The 18,362-nt window shown below is 45.3% G+C and overlaps 1 protein-coding gene across 1 annotated transcript in view; it reads left to right on the top strand.

The window, feature by feature from the left end:
* Window positions 1–18,362, top strand: part of snx29 (sorting nexin 29) — a 119,507-nt gene that overhangs the window by 1,444 nt on the left and 99,701 nt on the right. The window contains exons 2-13 of the mRNA XM_070990465.1: window positions 72–136; window positions 938–990; window positions 1,610–1,734; window positions 4,030–4,210; window positions 4,434–4,504; window positions 5,374–5,634; window positions 6,411–6,813; window positions 7,276–7,388; window positions 7,701–7,797; window positions 7,990–8,072; window positions 12,452–12,515; window positions 13,124–13,252. Coding sequence (XP_070846566.1) covers window positions 72–136; window positions 938–990; window positions 1,610–1,734; window positions 4,030–4,210; window positions 4,434–4,504; window positions 5,374–5,634; window positions 6,411–6,813; window positions 7,276–7,388; window positions 7,701–7,797; window positions 7,990–8,072; window positions 12,452–12,515; window positions 13,124–13,252 — 1,645 coding nt within the window. The remainder of the gene's footprint in view (window positions 1–71; window positions 137–937; window positions 991–1,609; window positions 1,735–4,029; window positions 4,211–4,433; window positions 4,505–5,373; window positions 5,635–6,410; window positions 6,814–7,275; window positions 7,389–7,700; window positions 7,798–7,989; window positions 8,073–12,451; window positions 12,516–13,123; window positions 13,253–18,362) is intronic.

Below are 18,362 nucleotides of genomic sequence, written 5' to 3'. Positions count from 1 at the left end.
CAGCGTTGGAGTCGTTTTCTGAATCCATCATCGGACTGAGTTTCCTTTTGTTTCTGTGTTCACCTCTGCAGGCACTCAGCAGAGTGATACCAAGAGGCAGCACCTCCTGGAGAGGCTGTTGGACGCTGTCAAACAGGTTGGTCGCCTGCTATCTGTGCCGGATGGTCTTTAGGTGGGACGCAGCGTACTTTTCAAACTTTATTTCAAAATCTGCAGGGGCCTGTCGAGCAAATCATTACGCACAGAATTAAGAGGGACTTCTAAATTGCGATGCATTCGCTGGAATAAGAACATGATTTAACACTGGCCAGTTTGTGGTGTCTGAATACCTTTTAGTTCCTTTATCTTCTTTGTACCAAAGCGCATTAGAGGAAGTAAAACTGAGCCCTATTTGCGTCTTTCCGCAGTGATCTTCCACTGAATTAAAAGCAGATATGTTGGGTAGGTTTATGGGAAAATAAAAGGTAGAATTTGAGTGATATTAAAGATTTTTTTGTTTTTTCCCACCGAGCAAGGAAACATAACGCTGACAGATGCGGTTTGATGTGATGTCCTCTCCCACACAAAGAGTGGGAAAGAAAGTGGAAACTGAATTTACAGCACCAGGACTAGTCTGGACTGGGGTCTGGTTTCCTAATAGAGGTTTCTCATGATGTGTGTCACAGTATTTTGGGGTATTTATTCAGGTGAGGATGCGTATTGAGTGTAAACAGATTGGCTGCCATGTATTTATTTAGGCATCAGTGTCTCAGTTCCATTGTCTCCAGTCCTCTTAATCATCATCCTCAACATTCCAGCTGCTGGTCAAACAGTAGTTACTGTCTATTCTGTGGCTACTTCAATGATTTAGGCCTCTGAAATCTCAGAAATGTGCTCATTGATTAAGGTTTGAAGTGTTTCATCGGCAGCTGTCGTCATTCCCTTCGTATCTTTGCAGTGCCAAATCCGCTTTGGAGGAAGAAAGGAGATTGCCACAGACTCAGACAGCAGGTAAGAGAAGCTGCCTGTTCCCGAGACATTCTTTAGATACGACCCGAAAGGTGGTTTGGTTTGCGCGTCCACTTTGTGCTTACCTCACGTTCAGTCTCTCCCGTACGGCGATCTGGCAACACGCCCGGCTGGCGCATTGATTCCTTCACTGCAAAACTTGCTCTAAAGTGGAATAAATAACCTTGTTTTTTGAGAGCTTTACAGTATTTTGCATCATATCGAAGCGACAAGAAAGTGCTGTTTTGTTAAGATAATGTCTTTCAAAAAAAAAACAAAAAACAGAAAATCAGGTATTTATGAAAAAATATGTGCCGACCTTGTTCCATCAGAGCTTAATGCAGAAATATTTGATCGAACATTCATATCCTGTGCTGCTCAGGTCTCACTTTGAGGTTGTAGCTCCAGTTTCTGAACATTGATTACCATTTTTGCCATGCTGATAAAAGATAAAGATGATATCCTCCTCATTTGCTCTGAAAAACGCCCATAGGAGTTTAAAGAGAATCTGTAATTTCAAGTGCACAGCGACACGGTGGGGGTGCACCCCTTCATGACGCTCTACATGTATTGTTCAGCGAGTGATGAATCGACCTACTGTAACCCGTCTTTGTCTCTGCAGGGTGATCTGTCTGTGTGCCCAGTTTGAAGCGGTGCTGCAGCATGGTCTGAGGAAGAGCCGAGGCCTCGCCCTCACCGCTGCCGCTCTCAAGCAGGCTGCCGGATTCAGCAGCAAGACGGAAGCTGGTACGGTAATTAACTGGCTGTACGGCCCGTTAAACAGGGTCCAAAGTTGAAAATCAAGGCAGCAACTCGACTTTAGCCTCCAGATTTTACCCTGTAATGGAGACCTGGGAGTGCTGCCCTTTAGCTTGGCTTGCGGAGGGTTAGAGGACGCACGGGTGTCAGCGCGGTAGCTTGGAGCTGCAGGATAACCTCACACACACACTCACAACCTGGCTGTGAGACCAGATGGTTGGACTACAGATAGGTGCTTCAGTTCAAAATGGCATGCAGAGGAAGGTCTCAGCCTCCCTGTTTCCGCCTCTCTGCCGAGTTCACCTGTCTGTCTTTAAACTTCGGCGTCTCTGTCTCAGTCTGTGGCGGGCAGCACACCTGCTGTGGCTTTACACTCCTAAAGAGCACTGCTGAGCTGTGCTGTCATTATAAATGCAAGTTGTGTGCTCAAGCGTTGTTCAGACTCACAGAAGTGTATTTTAAATTCCAGTCAGGATCCCAAACAGCCTATGGCATGCTGAGCTACGGGGAAATGAACTGATAGCTGGTACAAAAATGCAGAAGAGAGCTTGGATGTTTCCAGTTGATGTAATGGTGCAGCAACACGAAAATGACCTGGGTTTGGATATTTCAGCCAATGTAATATGTAGCTGTAATGAAGAGTGATGTAGATAATATCTAAAAAATGGCGTAGGGTTGTGTCTGCTTCATTTCAGTATTCTCCTCCTTTAACTTACCTTTACCCTGCGAAAGAGAGGTGTATTTTTTTTAGTATAGCAGCCCTTCTACTTTGCATTTCATTGGAATATTTTGAAATATTTTAACTTTTTTTTCAAGAAAGCAGCTTCCACTGTTTGCTCGTTGGCACCACTCATCATGCTATAAATCTGTGAATTTGGGTTATTCTTGAACTACTAATGATATAAAAGCTGGTTATTATAGTGGATGTTAAAATATTCAGCGTTAAGGTCGGTGGGGTTAATTTTGCATTTGTATCTCTACCACATGGAGTGAAGAAGCTGCACATTTCAGCCATTTATCCATTACCTCTAACTATTTTAACCATTTATCCATAACATTCAGCTCACAGTTTGAACTGTTTGTCCGTGCCTTTAAGATAACTACTGTTTAAGCTTAGCTACATTACGTTTAGCCATGTCTTAATGTCATTACTTTTACCAAACTGTTTATCCATTTCTTTTGCTGACTATATTGAACTATTACTTCTTCTAGTCATTTATGTTATTAACATGAACTTTAACTCTCTTTTGCAGCCATTCATCCACTAGCGCTACCTTTAGCTCACTGTTGCTCATTGCAGCTTGTGTTATACTTGACTCAATATGTGGACATATATGTAAAATTAAATTCGATTAGAGCTACTTCACCTTTTCACATACCCACTGACAACTGCACAATTACCCCAGGGGGTACGAGTACCCCTGACTGGGAATCACGGCTCTATGGTATCTCCATGAGGACGTGAACCGCGTGAAAGCTGCAAGATTCTTTTTATTTGTAGCCGTCGGAGCTTATGAAGACCATTCTGCTGAATGAGAGGCATCAGTTTCACATTAGACTAAATTGTTTCTACTGTGTCATATTTAAGAACCTCGTGGCTATTAATGGATGGAGGAGAAATGCCTGACTTCTGTAATGGCTGCCACGTAATAACCATTAGCATATCTGACGTTGTCCCCTAGTTCACAGTTGATTAGAAGAAAGGATTTGTGGTTGGACTCATGGATTTGGAGCTCCCTAATGAAGCCAAGCTCTCTGACAGAGCCAGAAATAGCAGCCATAATTTGTCGCACTTTGTTCTGAGGTTACATGCTAATCATACGCAAAAGAGTAGCATAACCGCCACCCCTCAGAAACCGGAGCCACATAAGGCTTTTTTGGTCTTTTATCTTTTTTCCTTGTGTTATAGAAAATAATAATACAGAGATGAGTGCAGAAAATGGAGAGGTGACAGGCAGGAAGTCAGGATGGAGCTGTGGATACTTGTTAATGAGACACTGAAGATCTGCTGGACTCTCAGGACTCCAGGAGTGTTTTTGCCACTGACCTTTCCAACCTGTTGTGTAACTCAGCGAGTTGTTTTTCGCAAGTGAGATTGAACTGTTTGTCTCCTTCCTTGTTTATTTCCCTCTTCCTCCCACCGTGCCTCTCTTTCTTCACTTCATTGCTTTGTCCCATCTCTCCTTTAACTCCCTCCAATCCGTCAACCATCGACCCACCGCCTCCCCTCCCTTCCCTCTCCTTTATCCACTCACCTTTCACTCCCTTGCCCCCCCCCTCCAGAATTGACTTTCTGGTTCTACGTGAAGGAGCACCTGAACCGCCACGAGCTCCAGCGCTTCTACTCCCTACGTCACATCTCCTCGGAGCTGGGCCGGGGTCGCGCCTGGCTGCGCTGCGCCCTCAATGAGCACTCGCTGGAGCGCTACCTGCACACCCTGCTGGCTGACCACCCACGTTTAGGGTTAGTAAAGAGCGTGTGTGTGTGTGCATCACCATAACCTCCTTCACTGTAGCTTTGCATTCATGCACGTCAGTGTGGCCTTGCGTGCATTTGCTTTTCAAACATTATACTGCCACTCCAGAATCTGCGCACTTGCACAGTTCTGCTCTGCACGACAGGTGTGCAGGGCTCAATTCCACTGTCTCAACAAAAGGTGTGTCTTCACCTCCTTTCTGTTTTCTAGGACTTATTATGAAGACTGGGCTTTTATTCTTGATGAAGAGAGAGCCAGTATGCTCCCCACCATGGCTGCAGGTGAGTTTGTGTTGTCATGTTGGGCACTTGCAGGGAAAGCACAGTGCATGTCACGCTAGCAGGGCTGTGGGTTTGCACCAGTTAAGCTGTTAATGTCGGCATGTTATGCTGACACAACATGCTGACATGGTTATGCTAGTGTGCTAACTTGCATACAGTTAGTATTTTACGTGCCAGCTTGCAGCATGTTCCACAGCTGAAGCTGACAAAGGGTGCACAGGTTAGCTTCCTAATGTTAGATGTAATATAACATTAGCATCCTGTAGATAAAGTAGAGCTCAGTCTGACAACATGCAGTTTGTCAGACAGTCTAATATGTCCTAAATGGCCAGCGTACAGAGGGATACTCTTGATTTTCTTCTGATGCCACCCTCAGCCTATATCGTTGCCCCATCAGTGGTAAGTATATACAGTATGAACAAATGGAGTAAAGTTGTCTCTCCATGTTTTTAATCCATCCAAAAATTGCATTCCCTGATGTGTAGCGAGTGTTACAGCCTCACTTTCAGTCTCATTGAAATTTAAACATGCTTGACACAAATGGAGCTGCTGTAAAAGCAGTTATTTAACTGACTTTGCACTTTACTTGTTTAGCATGACTGGATGTGGTGGGAATTAGTGTTAATGGCTGCGCTCTCACTGCTGAACTATTGATGAGCACAACTCAGATGAGCGCAAACTCTTAAATATTGAGAGCATGTACCACTGATCTTGTGCCAGCGCGTTCCCTCTCTTTTTTCGTACACAGGCAGACGGCCTGAGTTCACCTTAGGTCGCCCGCTCTCGCCGCGTGCTTACGAAGCACTTTGCAGAAGTTCACAAGCTTTGTATTAATTAACTAATCTCTAATAAATTATTATCTTCTTCAGGTCTGAACTCAATCCTGTTTGCGATCAACATTGATAACAGTGACTTGAACGGCGGGGTCACGCGAGGAGGAGGCTCCTCGGTGTCCCACCTCCTCAAGGAGTCCACGCAGGGCATCGGCAGCCTGTGGAAAGAGTCGACTCAGGGGGTCAGCAGCCTGCTGCGGGAGATCAGCACCGCCACGGCCGTGGTGCCTGGCTTCACCCCCAGAGTGGACGGAGCGTCAGACCCGCTACCTGTCCTGCCACGCAGCACCTCAGCTGGTAGGAAATGACAATATTTAGTATGACAGATGATAATTCACGATGCAGCGGCTGTGCAAAAAACCCCTGAATTGGTCGTTTTATTGAGAATGTGGTGAGCAGTGTTCCTTTTTGCTAATATGGTATTTGTAAGCATTTTAGCAGCAATGTTTCAAACTTTGCAGACATGGACGATTTCACTCCGTTATTTTGTCCACCCCTTGAAAGCAATGGGTTGTACATTGTGGTCCACAACAACATACGGTTCAATTTGAGCATGCATAATGAATGCACTGGTAGAGCAAGTCTAGTGGGTGCAACACAAGGCATCTGCAGCAGAGTGCTGCAGCAGTGATGAAATCCCCCATGAAATGAATAAACTTCCAGAATGTCAGCCTCCTTGTTTGACCTCGTTTAAGCTGCCCGCCCGGGTCCATGCCATGGGGAAAATCCACACCGTTTTCTCTCCATATGTTCGGCTCAGACGGATGAACAAGCTTTTAAATTTTAACTGTGGGGTGTCAGAACTTTCCACTGGAATGAATGGAAATGAAATTCGGAGCTGGTGTGCCAGCTCCTCGAGGTGGAGACCCATTCACATTATTCACTGGTGGAAGACTCGCTAATGCTCAGCCAGGCTTTCTGGCCCTGAGATTTGAACCTCAGACTGTTAGAAATGCCCTTTTAAAGGCCTAATTGAAATAAACTTAAGATGCTAATGTCACCAGTGCTGAACTTTGCTGTAGGAGCGGGGAGCCAGTCAAGGATTGACTTCTTTTTCCTCTTTTCCCACCCAGACTCAGGCCTGAGGAAAGAGCGCCGGAGGAAAAAGAAAATCACCAACATCATTTCCTTTGATGATGATTTGGACGGAGGGGCGGAGGACGAGGAGGAGGGAGAAGAGGACTCCCAGAAGATGGGCGCGATGAGGAAGAGCCACACCGCTCCCGCTCAGAACAGTGTGGAAGAAGGAATAGATCCTCTGGAGCCGGCCTTCTCCGAGTCCCCGGCCCAGAACGGCCTGGCCGGACCCGGAATAGTCAGCTGGGTGGGATCCCCCCATCCGTCACGTACTCCACCCTCTACTTCACCTCCTCTGCCTGACAGTAAGAGCATAGACAACGAGGAGGAGGAGGAAGAGGAGGAGATGTACAAACCCAGAGCACAAACCCAGGAGGAGGAGAGGATCAGCTCTGATCAGTGAGTCAGATCACCTCAGCTGAATGTCAGGTTAACAACACAAGAATGACTGGAGGTTTTAGTCTCTGTCATTTGGCCCGTTAACGGTTTGCACTGGCAACAACAGCAGCAGCGGCTCATCAGATCACAGTGGCAGTCGATGTATTTAGGTACTTCCTGGAGTCATAACTACGTAAAGCGTACATATAAAACCTGAACACACACCGTCTGAGGGTATCGTTGTCTGTGATGTCCATCAAACATTAAACCTCTACAGCCGCGGTTGTATGGCAAAAAGGAACTGCTAATAGCTAATTCGGCAATTCTGTCATCATTCTGATAGGCAAAAATAATTGAGCTGAAGTTGAAAATCCCTGGAACAGACTGTCACTGTGTTGTACAGTTGAGGTTTTTATCCAAAATGTCCACAGCTGACATCTGGGGCAGAGCGGGCCTGAAACGTGCTGATTGCTCTTGTTTTAGGTTGGTGGTCGGCAGCCTGTCCAGTGTGTCCACGTGGAGCCCCCTACAGGTGATGACCGACCACAGCAGCTCAGACATCCTCATTCCTCTGAACCCTACAGACCCCCAGCCAGGTACTTTTACTTGCAGTGGAATATTTTCACACTGTAGTATTAGTCCTTTTACTTAAGTGAAAACCTTCCAGCACTGGAAAGAGCTGTAACTTTCCAGTGGTACTGCGGCATCTCAGTGTTCTCAGAGTGCTGAAAAGCTCTAAAAGTGCATTTTCTTTCCCTGTTTAAGATTCTGTTATGTTTGCTTGACTGTTTTTATTGCTGGCAACAGCTGCTCATGGCTTCAGTGCAGGGATCAGTTGTCTATCAGATGAAATTTCGGTACTTTCTCTGGTTGACTGCGCCTTCACTTTCACTTCCATTTTGCCTCAGTGAGCTCTGTGGAGGACACCGCCGCATTTCCTGCTCAGTGTGAGTCAACAGGACCGGTGGGGAACTGTGAGGGCAGCGCGTCGCTGCTAACGTTCAGGTAAGCCATCATTTCAGGCTGGAATGATGTCATTTGCAGTTTAGGGCAAAATATTAATCCTTTTTAGTGACGGGACTGAACGGGCAAGTCTTGTCAGTGTGCTGCAGCGTCAGCTTTTCTTTACAAAAATGATTTGTGAACACACTCAAGGAGAGTGGAAATGGATTGGATTCCTCTCCTCGTGTGTTTCAGCATGGAGTCCAGTCCACCGACGCAGTCTGCTCCACTCTCCGCTGTACTGCCAACATCTGGTCTGCCAGAGTCCATGACAGTGGGTGAGTGTTTCTTCTTCCTCCACCTGTCTGCCTCATGCCATTTCTCCCTCCCTCCCTCCCTTCTTCCCCCTCGCTTTGTGCTCAAACCAGTTCTGTGTTATGAATCATCATGGATTATGCCACATGTGAGCTAGCATCAAGACAGCTGAACTGTGCCTGCACAGGACCTGACGTGACTCATAGCAATTAGATGACTTTACCTGCAGATACGAGGCTTGAGCGCTGTACCCGCTTGAACGTGGTGCTTCTGGATAATGGCTGCGGTTACATTTCCAAACAAAGACACGTCTGGAAGTTTGCTGTTACGAGCTAAAGGATTCATTACCGTCACTAACGTCTTTGGAGTACAGTCTGAGGTTAGAGCTGCACTGACGTTGTCTTTGAATGCTTGAAACTAGGTGACTTGTGTTATGGACTGCGCTTATTTTGCCCTTCAGAATGAAACATTTCTTACTCACTCATTCGATGTGACATCAGGATCACAGCTGCTGCGTCACCAGTTCCTCTTGAGGTTTTATCAGAGGCCAATCTCATTCCAGAATATGCTGCCGCGAAGGTTGTGATGATAATGAATCCTGTGGAAGGCCTGACATGTCTTAGTCTGGAGATTAAACCAAACTGGCTGCTTAAAGTGATCCAATTCCTGAAGTGAAGTCTTGCGAGATTGTCCCCCAGGTGGCACTGTTGGTCCAGTTAATGCACGCACTGCTGTACAAACACATGCGCTCCTCTGCTCCCCTCAAAGGCTTTAGATTGTGAGAAAAAGGGAGTGTGACACAAAGTCAGGTCGTGAGAATGGCTGCCATTTACATCCGCTATGTGACTTCACATGTGGATAAAAAACTCTGATTCCAAGAGCACTTGATGAGCACTTTGGCGTGTGTGCGACCCACTCAGAGGTTGGTGTTCTGCTCGGTGCCCTGGACCTAATCAGACCTTTAGACACTCACGCTGATACTATTTGATTCCTTGGATTGTGTGTGTGTGTGTGTGTGTGTGTGTGTGTGTGTGTGTGTGTGTGTGTGTGTGTGTGTGTGTGTGTGTGTGTGTGTGTGTTGGGGGGGGGGGGGGGGGAGTGAAAGAGACAGAGAGCCAGTGGAGGAAAGGTGAGTGGAGCTGCACATAAGCACTGGGACTGAGCCTCGTCCTATCTATTAGCTCCCGCTAAGAGGAGGCCGCGGGGTCACAGTGAGAGCTGGTGATCAGGAAATCGCTGGTGTGGAGCCAGAGAACGTAGCCTTTGAGGTGCAGAGGCCTTTAGAAAGATGCAGAACAGCAGAACCTTCGAGGAGAAGGCTTTAGTCAAAAGTCAAATCCACCGTGAAGCACTGCAGCATCGCTGTAACATCAGGTTTTGGCGGCAGTCAAAGAGCACAGAGCTTCTCTCCAGACGTCCAACCGAAATCCATGGTGACAGAGGCACAGATACCAATTTCTACGCCTACTGTCGGCTCAATGCAACCCAGCCAAAACGGATTTTGAATTTCGAGTTGAAAGACCATGACTTTTCCTCAACTGGAGAAATCTCGCTCTCTTGCTCTCGCTATCGCCGGGCCGCCTACTCGCATAACCCAAGGCGGCATGCACAGACGCGCTTCTCGAGGGGGTCGCGCAAAGCTGGGCAACGCAGGAAACCACAGAGGAAGAAGAAAAGTCCGAAAGGAATTCTTGGAAAGCAATTCTCACACGTCGACCCTGTGCCGATATGAATATCTCATAGTGGATTTTTGCCTTGAAGCAAGTCAAACACAAATTTCACTGGTCTTATCTCACTGGACTTATTTCATACTTATGCCATCATAAAGGCAAAGTTAAAGGGGCAGCTTGCTTGAGACCCCTTTCAACAGAAATCCTCCACTTTGAATGAAGGTGAGAGAATTGAATTCATCAAATGTATGAAGTATTAATGCCTGAGCTCGATGATTAAGTCAGGGATCAAAATGATCTGCTGCTCAGCTCATGTGTAAGTAATACAAGAGAGTAATAACACCGTCCATGAGTCGGAAAACGGTCAATATATCATCCCAGCGTGTGTATGTTTAGTGCTGATAGTAAAAACAGCGAATGACAGCGCTTGCCCTTTTCGTGATTAAGGCTTCGCGAAACGCTCGCACACGCAGCTGAATGCGAAACCTGCTGGATTTTCAGGTGTGTGGGAGACAGTGAGAGAAGAGCGGCGCTGGAGAGAGATCCCTCAGTGACTTCCATCCAGGTCTGACAGCGTGCAAAGCCGAGCAGTCCATTGATTGGAGAATATGGAGTCTATAATTCACAAGGCACCTCGATTACATGGCCTAGCTCTCTGCTAATGCATCTATTATTGGAACAATTGAGCAAGAGCGTGTAGGTTCCGGCAGGGGCACACACGCGCACACACACATGCACACACACGCTGTAATTTGTCCATGTCCCCCAGTGAGGACAGAAGGGCGTCTGGCTCTACTGAAATCCCTAATGGCTCGTCTGTGGCACCCGCTGTGAACGCGTGGTCGGACTAAAGGTCATATTTATTTCTGGCCTGCTGATGTGGAGAATGGAGCTGTGGAGATAATAGACTTCCTCTTTTCTCCTCTCTTTTGTGCCCTTCATCACACTCCTCCTCCTCCTCCTTCCCCAACCAGGCTCTTAGCTCGGGGCTGGAGGAGACCTACTTGTGTCTGGGCTACATCGACACCCTACATTAGTTATGAGATAGAGTTGTGGTCTCTGCGTGTGTGTGTGTGTGTGTAAATGGTGGAATGCAAAGTGCAGGGTAGATTAACTCCTTGTCTCACAGTTGTTATTTTTGGAAATCCTGGTAACAGCCTAGTTAGGGGCTTTGAAACCTTCGTGCGCACCTCCAAGCGTAACTATGGAGATGAGTCACTGTACCGCCGTGCAGCCCGGCCCCGAATCTGCCAGATCTTTACATCAGGACGGAGATTAGCATCAGCCAGCCGCCGACTGCCAGCACACTTTGGCTGTGGCTGATACAGTTCAAGTGCTTGAAGGCTGGAAAGGATGGTGAGGATTTCAGGCTGCTGGTGTCTGATGTTTTCTTTAAATTTCACCAGCTTCCAAAGCCAAAAGTTGTTTCTATTGATTGGTTGAATAGTGTCCCAACGTTTCTTCCCACCAGCCCTGTCAAATGAGCTCGAGCGGCCCTCCATTGATATTTAAATAATGTCATGAGTGTGTTGATTTGAGCTGACTTTAAGCATAATGTCATTTAAGGCCATTCATTATATGAACCCTGGATGTTATCATGATTTTAAGGCTTGGTCTCTTGCAGCCATGCCAGCAGCTTGGCTCCAGACTGATTTATTGCATGAGCTATTGGATTGATTGCCATGAAAATTCCTAAAGAATTTAGTCATCCCCTGACTTTGCGTGTAGTGCCACCAGCAGGCCAAACTTGAACCTGGAATGAAACTAATGATCTACACACCTTGAGAACAAAGTTAACACCATGCAGCCATTTCATTCAGGGAGGAAAAACAGATATTATTTAGTATCCATACAGGTACAAACTCTACACATTATGTCAGTTTTCAACAAAACATTATTCAATCATTAGATCTTTTGATTTTCATTTGGTATTTGCCGACATTCCAGCATTTTCAAAACAGCTGATCTGACCAGTGTATAGCCAGGGTACTTTGCTAAAGCTCAGTACTGATATATTGTATATTATATTTATTTTGCTGTAGTCTAGAAGGAACTTCCATTACATCAGATGTGGACGGCAGTGGCACCCTGAATATTATATTAAGGGCAAACATCAATATATCAGTGAATTCATAAGAGTGCTAATATGGTAAAAATGGCTGGTGGTGAGATGTGTGAGCCCAAATATCCAGGAAGACGATGGCTTTCACGACGCGAATATAGAAATACAAATACGACAAAAGACCAAATGGTACTTTCTCATCTGACTATAATCCACCTGGAATTGTGTTGTTCTCATTCAGTAGGTGTGTATTCAGCTGTCTTACACGAGTGTGTATTACCAAAGTGATTTTGGTTTCATATTTTCGTGATAAATAATTGAATGTGAAAGGTAGGCAGTGTTTTCCTCCCCTACATTTATCTTGGATGAGTTTCTTTCTCCAGAGTTTTTGAGTCGCTTGTAAAAAAAAAAAGTGTGTTTTACTGTAGCAATAAAAGTGTTGTGTGTGAGTCAGGTAAGTCTCACTTTGTATGACTTCTGACTTTATCACAACCGTTCATCTTCGGGATGCAGCACAAGTGCGGCATTAATCCTGAAAATGGGATTTTGTTATTTCTACATTTGGAAAACTGAAGGTTATTAGCTTATGCATATTGCCGTGTGTGGCGTCGGCGTGTATTTGAGGCTCTTTGAATGCAGAAACCTAACTTTTGCTCTCTCTCCTCTGCAGTGGAGCTGCGTCAGGCCATCGTAGCCATGATGAACAGGAAGGACGAGCTGGAGGAGCAGAACACGTACGTCGGGATGCGTTCTCCTTATCTGCTGCTCGCAAACACACACGTGCCTCCACACAGATACTCACTGGAAGAAGATATCGAATGACCTTTCTCTATAAATTCAGTCAGCTCGTTTTCCTTTCGTCCTGGGATGTGGGGTTTTTTTTCGTGCTGACTTGGGGGCAGGAAACTGTTTTTGTTTGTAGCAATAAGCCACCAGCGACTGTGATTTATGCTCATTTAACAGCTGTAGAAAAGCGTCGTGGAGCAAGCTGCAAAGCGCCCCGTAATGACCACAAATCACAGGATTTGTGATTAATCGTAAATAAATGTGAACCGTCTGCCAAGCCGTGTTTTGATTTTTATGATAAACTGTGATTTGTACTCGGGGCATTAAAGCAACAGCGATGCAATCAGAGACGTGTGTTGATTAAGTGCTTTTTCTCCGAGCTGAATGCAATTCAGGCAGACAGTTATTACAGCAATTAAAGAAGCTTAATAATGTTTATCTGATTTATTTGATTGCCAGAATGTCAACATTTAGTATGTCTATATATAGAGAGGATTTAGAGGATTATCAAAACGTGACGTGCTCATAGGTGCGATCGACTTTATGTGTTCGGCAGGTCTCTTCGCAGTCTGCTGGATGGGGAGATGGAGCACTCAGCAGGCCTGAGGCAGGAAACCGATCTGCTGAAGAGGAAGCTGGCAGAGCTGGAGGAGAGACACACAGCCAAAGTCCAGGCACTGGCCAGGTGAGAAACAGCTGGGATGTGGGCCCAGCGAGCATCAACGCCACCACGTCTGCTGCGGAAGAGTAAAGCTGCACATGCCAAGTTAGTTGTTCAAGGAAAAACTGATGCACCAGTATCAACCATTTACACGGATTAGAGCTGGAACAAAGCGGAGACAGTGTAGATTCACCTGCTCCTCCACATTCTCTGTTCCCAGGATCCCAGATGCGAGTAGATTATTATATGTATAGTAAATTAAATATCTTTGAAATTGATTGACAGGTGTCACCTGGGGCTCTAGGAAATTGTAACAGTACTTTTTTCTTTAATAGACCAAGCAGCTAATTGATTTATCAAGAAAAACAATCTGCAAGATCAGTCAATAGTGGGGGGCGGGATTAATTACCAACCTTGAAATAACTGATCAAGAGAGAAACAAAGCTTCCGCAGTACAAGCACAAAACACTGACCCACTAATGATGCCAAGATTTTTCTTCTGAGCTTTAATATCCTCTGTGTCCACCAAAAGAAGCCAATGTTTTCTAATGCGGTCCTCTATGGCTCTGGCTGTCTTTTATCCGTCTGTGTCTGCAACCAAGAAATTACAATATTGACAGTCACATGACAAACGTGCTGTTTCCTCTGAACAACATGCACTCATTTGAAATGTCACGGTTTGTGTGGCTGATTGGAGGCATTTTGCAGGAAAACTCCAAATTTGAATTGTTTGACAATGCAGTGATTGTGTCATTGTTACTGACCATTAACCCATCAACCCCCTGCAGATACTTCATAATGGCGGTTATGAGCCGTGGGACGCAACATTTTTTTTTACATAATGTAGATTTAATTGCACGGCCGTCTGACCCATTTGAATAAACCTGTCTCACATCAGGCATTTTGACTGCTCATAGCAGGAAGCACAGAGGCGTCACTGATGACGTTAACAATGGCTGAATGCAGTTATTATTATTGGCTGTACCCCCATTTGACAAGTCAACATGTCTGTAGTCAAAGATGCCCAGCAGGATTATGAGCTTTTGTCTTCGCTTCAAGTATTTGTTGCATCTATTTGCAAATTTAAAGTCTTCACTCATTGTGCAAAAAGCTGTAACAGCCCTGAGGACCTTCAGGTTGCAGCTGATTTGTGCTGGGCTGTGCCTCACACCCCCAGACCCTCACCCCAAAGGATGATATCTGTGCACTGTCACTGTTAAGGGTCCAGTGTGTAGTAGTGTTGTTTTTGGTGGCCTGTTTTAATTTTAGTCTTAGTCTACTCTTTGTGTCAAGCTGTCATTTTAGTTTTTATTAGTTTTCACGTTCATACTCATTTTAGTCTAGTTAAGTTTCTGTCGACTAAAAGTCTGAGCATTTTAGTCTTATTTTAGTCAGAATTATCCATGACTATTTTCGTCTAGTTTTAGTCAACGAAAGCTGGTGACATCTTAGTCTAGTTTTAATCAATGAAAATTGAAGTCTCTTTTTAGTGATGTAATTCTATTTAACCCAGTCAATTAAGTATCTAGTAGGATAGACGAAACCAAAGTTTTCTTTTAGTCAAACCCATTTCACAATTCAAACAAGGTTGTCTTATTATTATATTGTTACCGTATAGACTCAAGAATACATCCATTCCAGACACGAAGACGCTCTGATTTGAGTTTGCAACATATTTATTTTACCAACCAAAGCCGGCTGGCCGCCATCGGTCCCGTTCTCTGTGTCAGCTGTCTGTCGTTAACGTTAACCACCCGCAGCTGCATCTTCTAAATAATGCCGCGAGTGGGAACGAATGCCGTGACGTCATCTGCGACTGTGCATTGCGACCTGATGCAGCCCCTGAAGTGAGACACGGGAAACAGAAATACTGCAAAATAATAATAACTATGCGACTAAACGAGACGAAATAACGCTAGAACATTTCATCTCGTTTCGTTTTAGTCAACGAAAATGAAGAGACATTTTAGCAGAGTTTTTATTTTGTCAACCACATTTAGTCTCGTTTTTATTCGTCAACGATATTGCATTATATATTTAATTGTAGTTATCGTCACATGACCAGCATTTACGTTGCATCTTGTCTCGATTTTGTCACGTGACAAAGGTTCGTTGACGACGATATTTAGTCATAATTTTCGTTGACGAAAGCAACTATAGTGTGTAGGATTTAATGGCATCTGGCAGTGAGGTTGCAGATTGGAATCGTCTGAATACCCTTTGCCTCAACCCCCCCTTCCATCCATGAGAAGGGTGGCCGCATGAGCCTACGGTGGCTGCTAGCTCACAAAAAACACCAACATCAAGAGCCTTTGTCTGTTCTGGGCTGCTGTAGAAACATGGCGGTGCAACATGGCGGACTCTGAGAAAGAGGACCCGCTCCTCTGTAGATATGAAGAGCTCATTCTAAAGTAACGAAAACACAAGGAATCTTATTTTTTGGTGGTTATACACTGATGAAAACACATTTATGTTCAATTTCTGCTGGTCTGCCAATATACATCCCCCGGCTTCTTACACACTGGTTTTAAGTTCCAGATCCAGTTCAGTCAGCTCGCGATCACTTCTCCCCTTTTCAGACTCATTGTGGAATGTTTGCATTTCCACATTTCTCACATGTACACACTTCAATCCCAATAAGTGGCCTCCTACAGTTTCCCTGAAAGTGAATTGCGTCACCTCTACATCTACAATTGATTGCCCGTATGCCAGAAGTCTTCAGGCGAGCCCTGAGCCCTTTAAATAGAGGATTAGTCATCCTTCAGCAGTCTAAAGTGAAAGCCCCGGCAAGTGTGTGTTCAGATCGTAGACTCCTACGGCAAGTCGAGCCACCGGCTGCCATTGATTGCGACTTGGGACTCGTAGTTTTGCGAGGACGGTGTTGTGTGATGATTTTCATGTTCGCACAGAACACTTTAATAGACTTTAAATGCCAAGAGAGTTATAGAAACGGCCTCGTAGCGCTTCGCTCTCCCTGCAGGGGACCGTGACATACGACGATCTTTTCCGCACGCGCTCAGACACACAAAGCCGACGCTGTAGTCCACAGCGAACGCCCAAGTGCTGCCTTTCCTTCTCAGCCAAATCTGTCTCCATCAATAGTGGCTATAAATACCACTGAAGGAGCAGCTAGCCACTGAATGAGGGCTGGAAGCTGTCAGCGTCATTCAGTGAAAGGGGCGACTGGCAACGGTTGCTATGTATCCCACAATTCTTTGGGATACTCTCGCACCGAGGGCGAACTAGGAGTCAGTAAGCCTGACATGAGACTGACCCTGAAGAGTCGCATCTTGAACGGACGGTTGGCCTTCTTGTTTACTGACAGCAAGCTGCAGCTCTTTGTTGCTGCTGATTGAATTAAAATGTTATTTTAGGCAGATTATTTAATCTGCGCTCAGTTGTTTGTCTTTGACATCAGACGCTGCTGCTGTTTGAGGAAGATGCCGTCAGCCATCCGCTCATTTTAGTGCTTCTCTGGGCACTCCTACTTTTACAGTAGAGCAGCATCCCAACCCAAGGAAGTGTGTGTGTTTGCTTGTGCGCACGTGTGCGTGTCTTGAGCCCGGGTGTGTATGGGGGTGGCGGAGGATGAGCGAGCCGCCATAGATAGATTTCGGCTGACGTGGACTCCGGCAGAGGGGAGTGGGCTAAATTGAGCTGCCGCTCGCTGACTGAGTTACGCAGACACAGAACTCAGATGTGCAGCCAGGACCCGTACTAACACACCCATCCAAATATAACATGAAAATCTAAGGCCCTTACTCACACACTGACACATAGCAGCCCACCTCCTCACCCTCCAGGCTGAAGAAGTCCAAGCGCGCACGTAACCATCCTCATGTATGTTCGCGTGCACACACACACACACCTCCTTCACTGCTCTTATGACTCTGTTTATTACTTGAAATCTCACCGCTTGCTGCTGAACTTTACATGCCACTCTGTCCTTTTAGTGGCAATCTGCAATATCCTGGAAGTGTTTGCAGTCAACGGTTCTAAATGGATTTGCTGTCATTGAATTTTCCACTGGTGGCAAAACAAATACCGCAACGTTATTGTAGCATCGTTTTGACAAAGCCGTCGTTGGTAATGTGACATCTGGTGGTCATTTTACGCTGCTGCTGCAACACTGAGACAAGACAACAGAAAAACCTGGACTGGCTTCTTGCTGATTGGAACAGCAACCGAGTATTGAGACTACAGACAAATGATCTTTGTGATTGTGTTCCATAATTAGCAACTAAGCTAGGTTGTGATCGCGTGAATGGTCGACAGCCGTTGGAAGGTGACGAGGCTCTCAGGTTAGCATTTAAGCACATATTATTGTTTTATAGGTCAGTCTGTGAAGCGAACGTTAGCTGAATCGTCTCCAGTGTGCAGAGCTGTCCACAGAGTGGGACGGCAGCTAATCAGAAGTAGGAATGCACCGATCTGCTTTTTTCATCTCTGATACCGATATATCTGAGGTTTAGTAATCGGCCAATACGATACAGAAAAACAGCGTAGAATTACCGAACAAATGGTATGTCTCATTGTTTGACACAGACTGGGATCAGATATAAATGTACCAAGTTGCTAATGTATTTAATAACTGCATCAGTACAATAATCTTAAACCAATAGCTTCTCTAGCTTGGTCAAACAACATGTAAAAAAAAATCTAACAAGTGTAAATAAAGGAGTTAAAATTCAGAAAAAGCTATAGCATATTTATTTATTTTTTTCCTGTAATATGTGTTTGCACACTTTACCATGCAGTTCAGGTAGAGCCATCTTGGACAAATATTTTCGGCTTACCGTTTCGTACCGTGGCTCCAGGTGGCTAATTAGCAGCCAGAATCCCTTGTCCCCAACAACTGACAGCGGTTGCCCATCCATAACAATGAAGTTCAGTATCCTCTCTCTGATTTTTGTTGCCTGCACACTATTACTGTAGGTGGAAATTTTTCACCTCTTTCCTTCATCTCCTTCAAAGTTAGCTGTGTCATACCGCCTCCTTTTTGTTTATTCAGTTCAATGAAGTCAGCCTGCTCCCTGGCGTGAAATGTCTGTAGGTGCTTGATTAAGTTGATTGTGTTACAACTTGACATTTAACCACCGCCCCACAGAACATTTACTGCGCAGGTATTGCAAGT

The sequence above is a fragment of the Chaetodon trifascialis genome, chromosome 21 (assembly GCF_039877785.1).
Source record: "Chaetodon trifascialis isolate fChaTrf1 chromosome 21, fChaTrf1.hap1, whole genome shotgun sequence".
Classification (NCBI taxonomy): Eukaryota; Metazoa; Chordata; class Actinopteri; order Chaetodontiformes; family Chaetodontidae; genus Chaetodon; species Chaetodon trifascialis.
The sequence above is the reverse complement of the archived record's forward strand: the minus strand, read 5'-3'. Positions and strand labels throughout refer to the sequence as shown.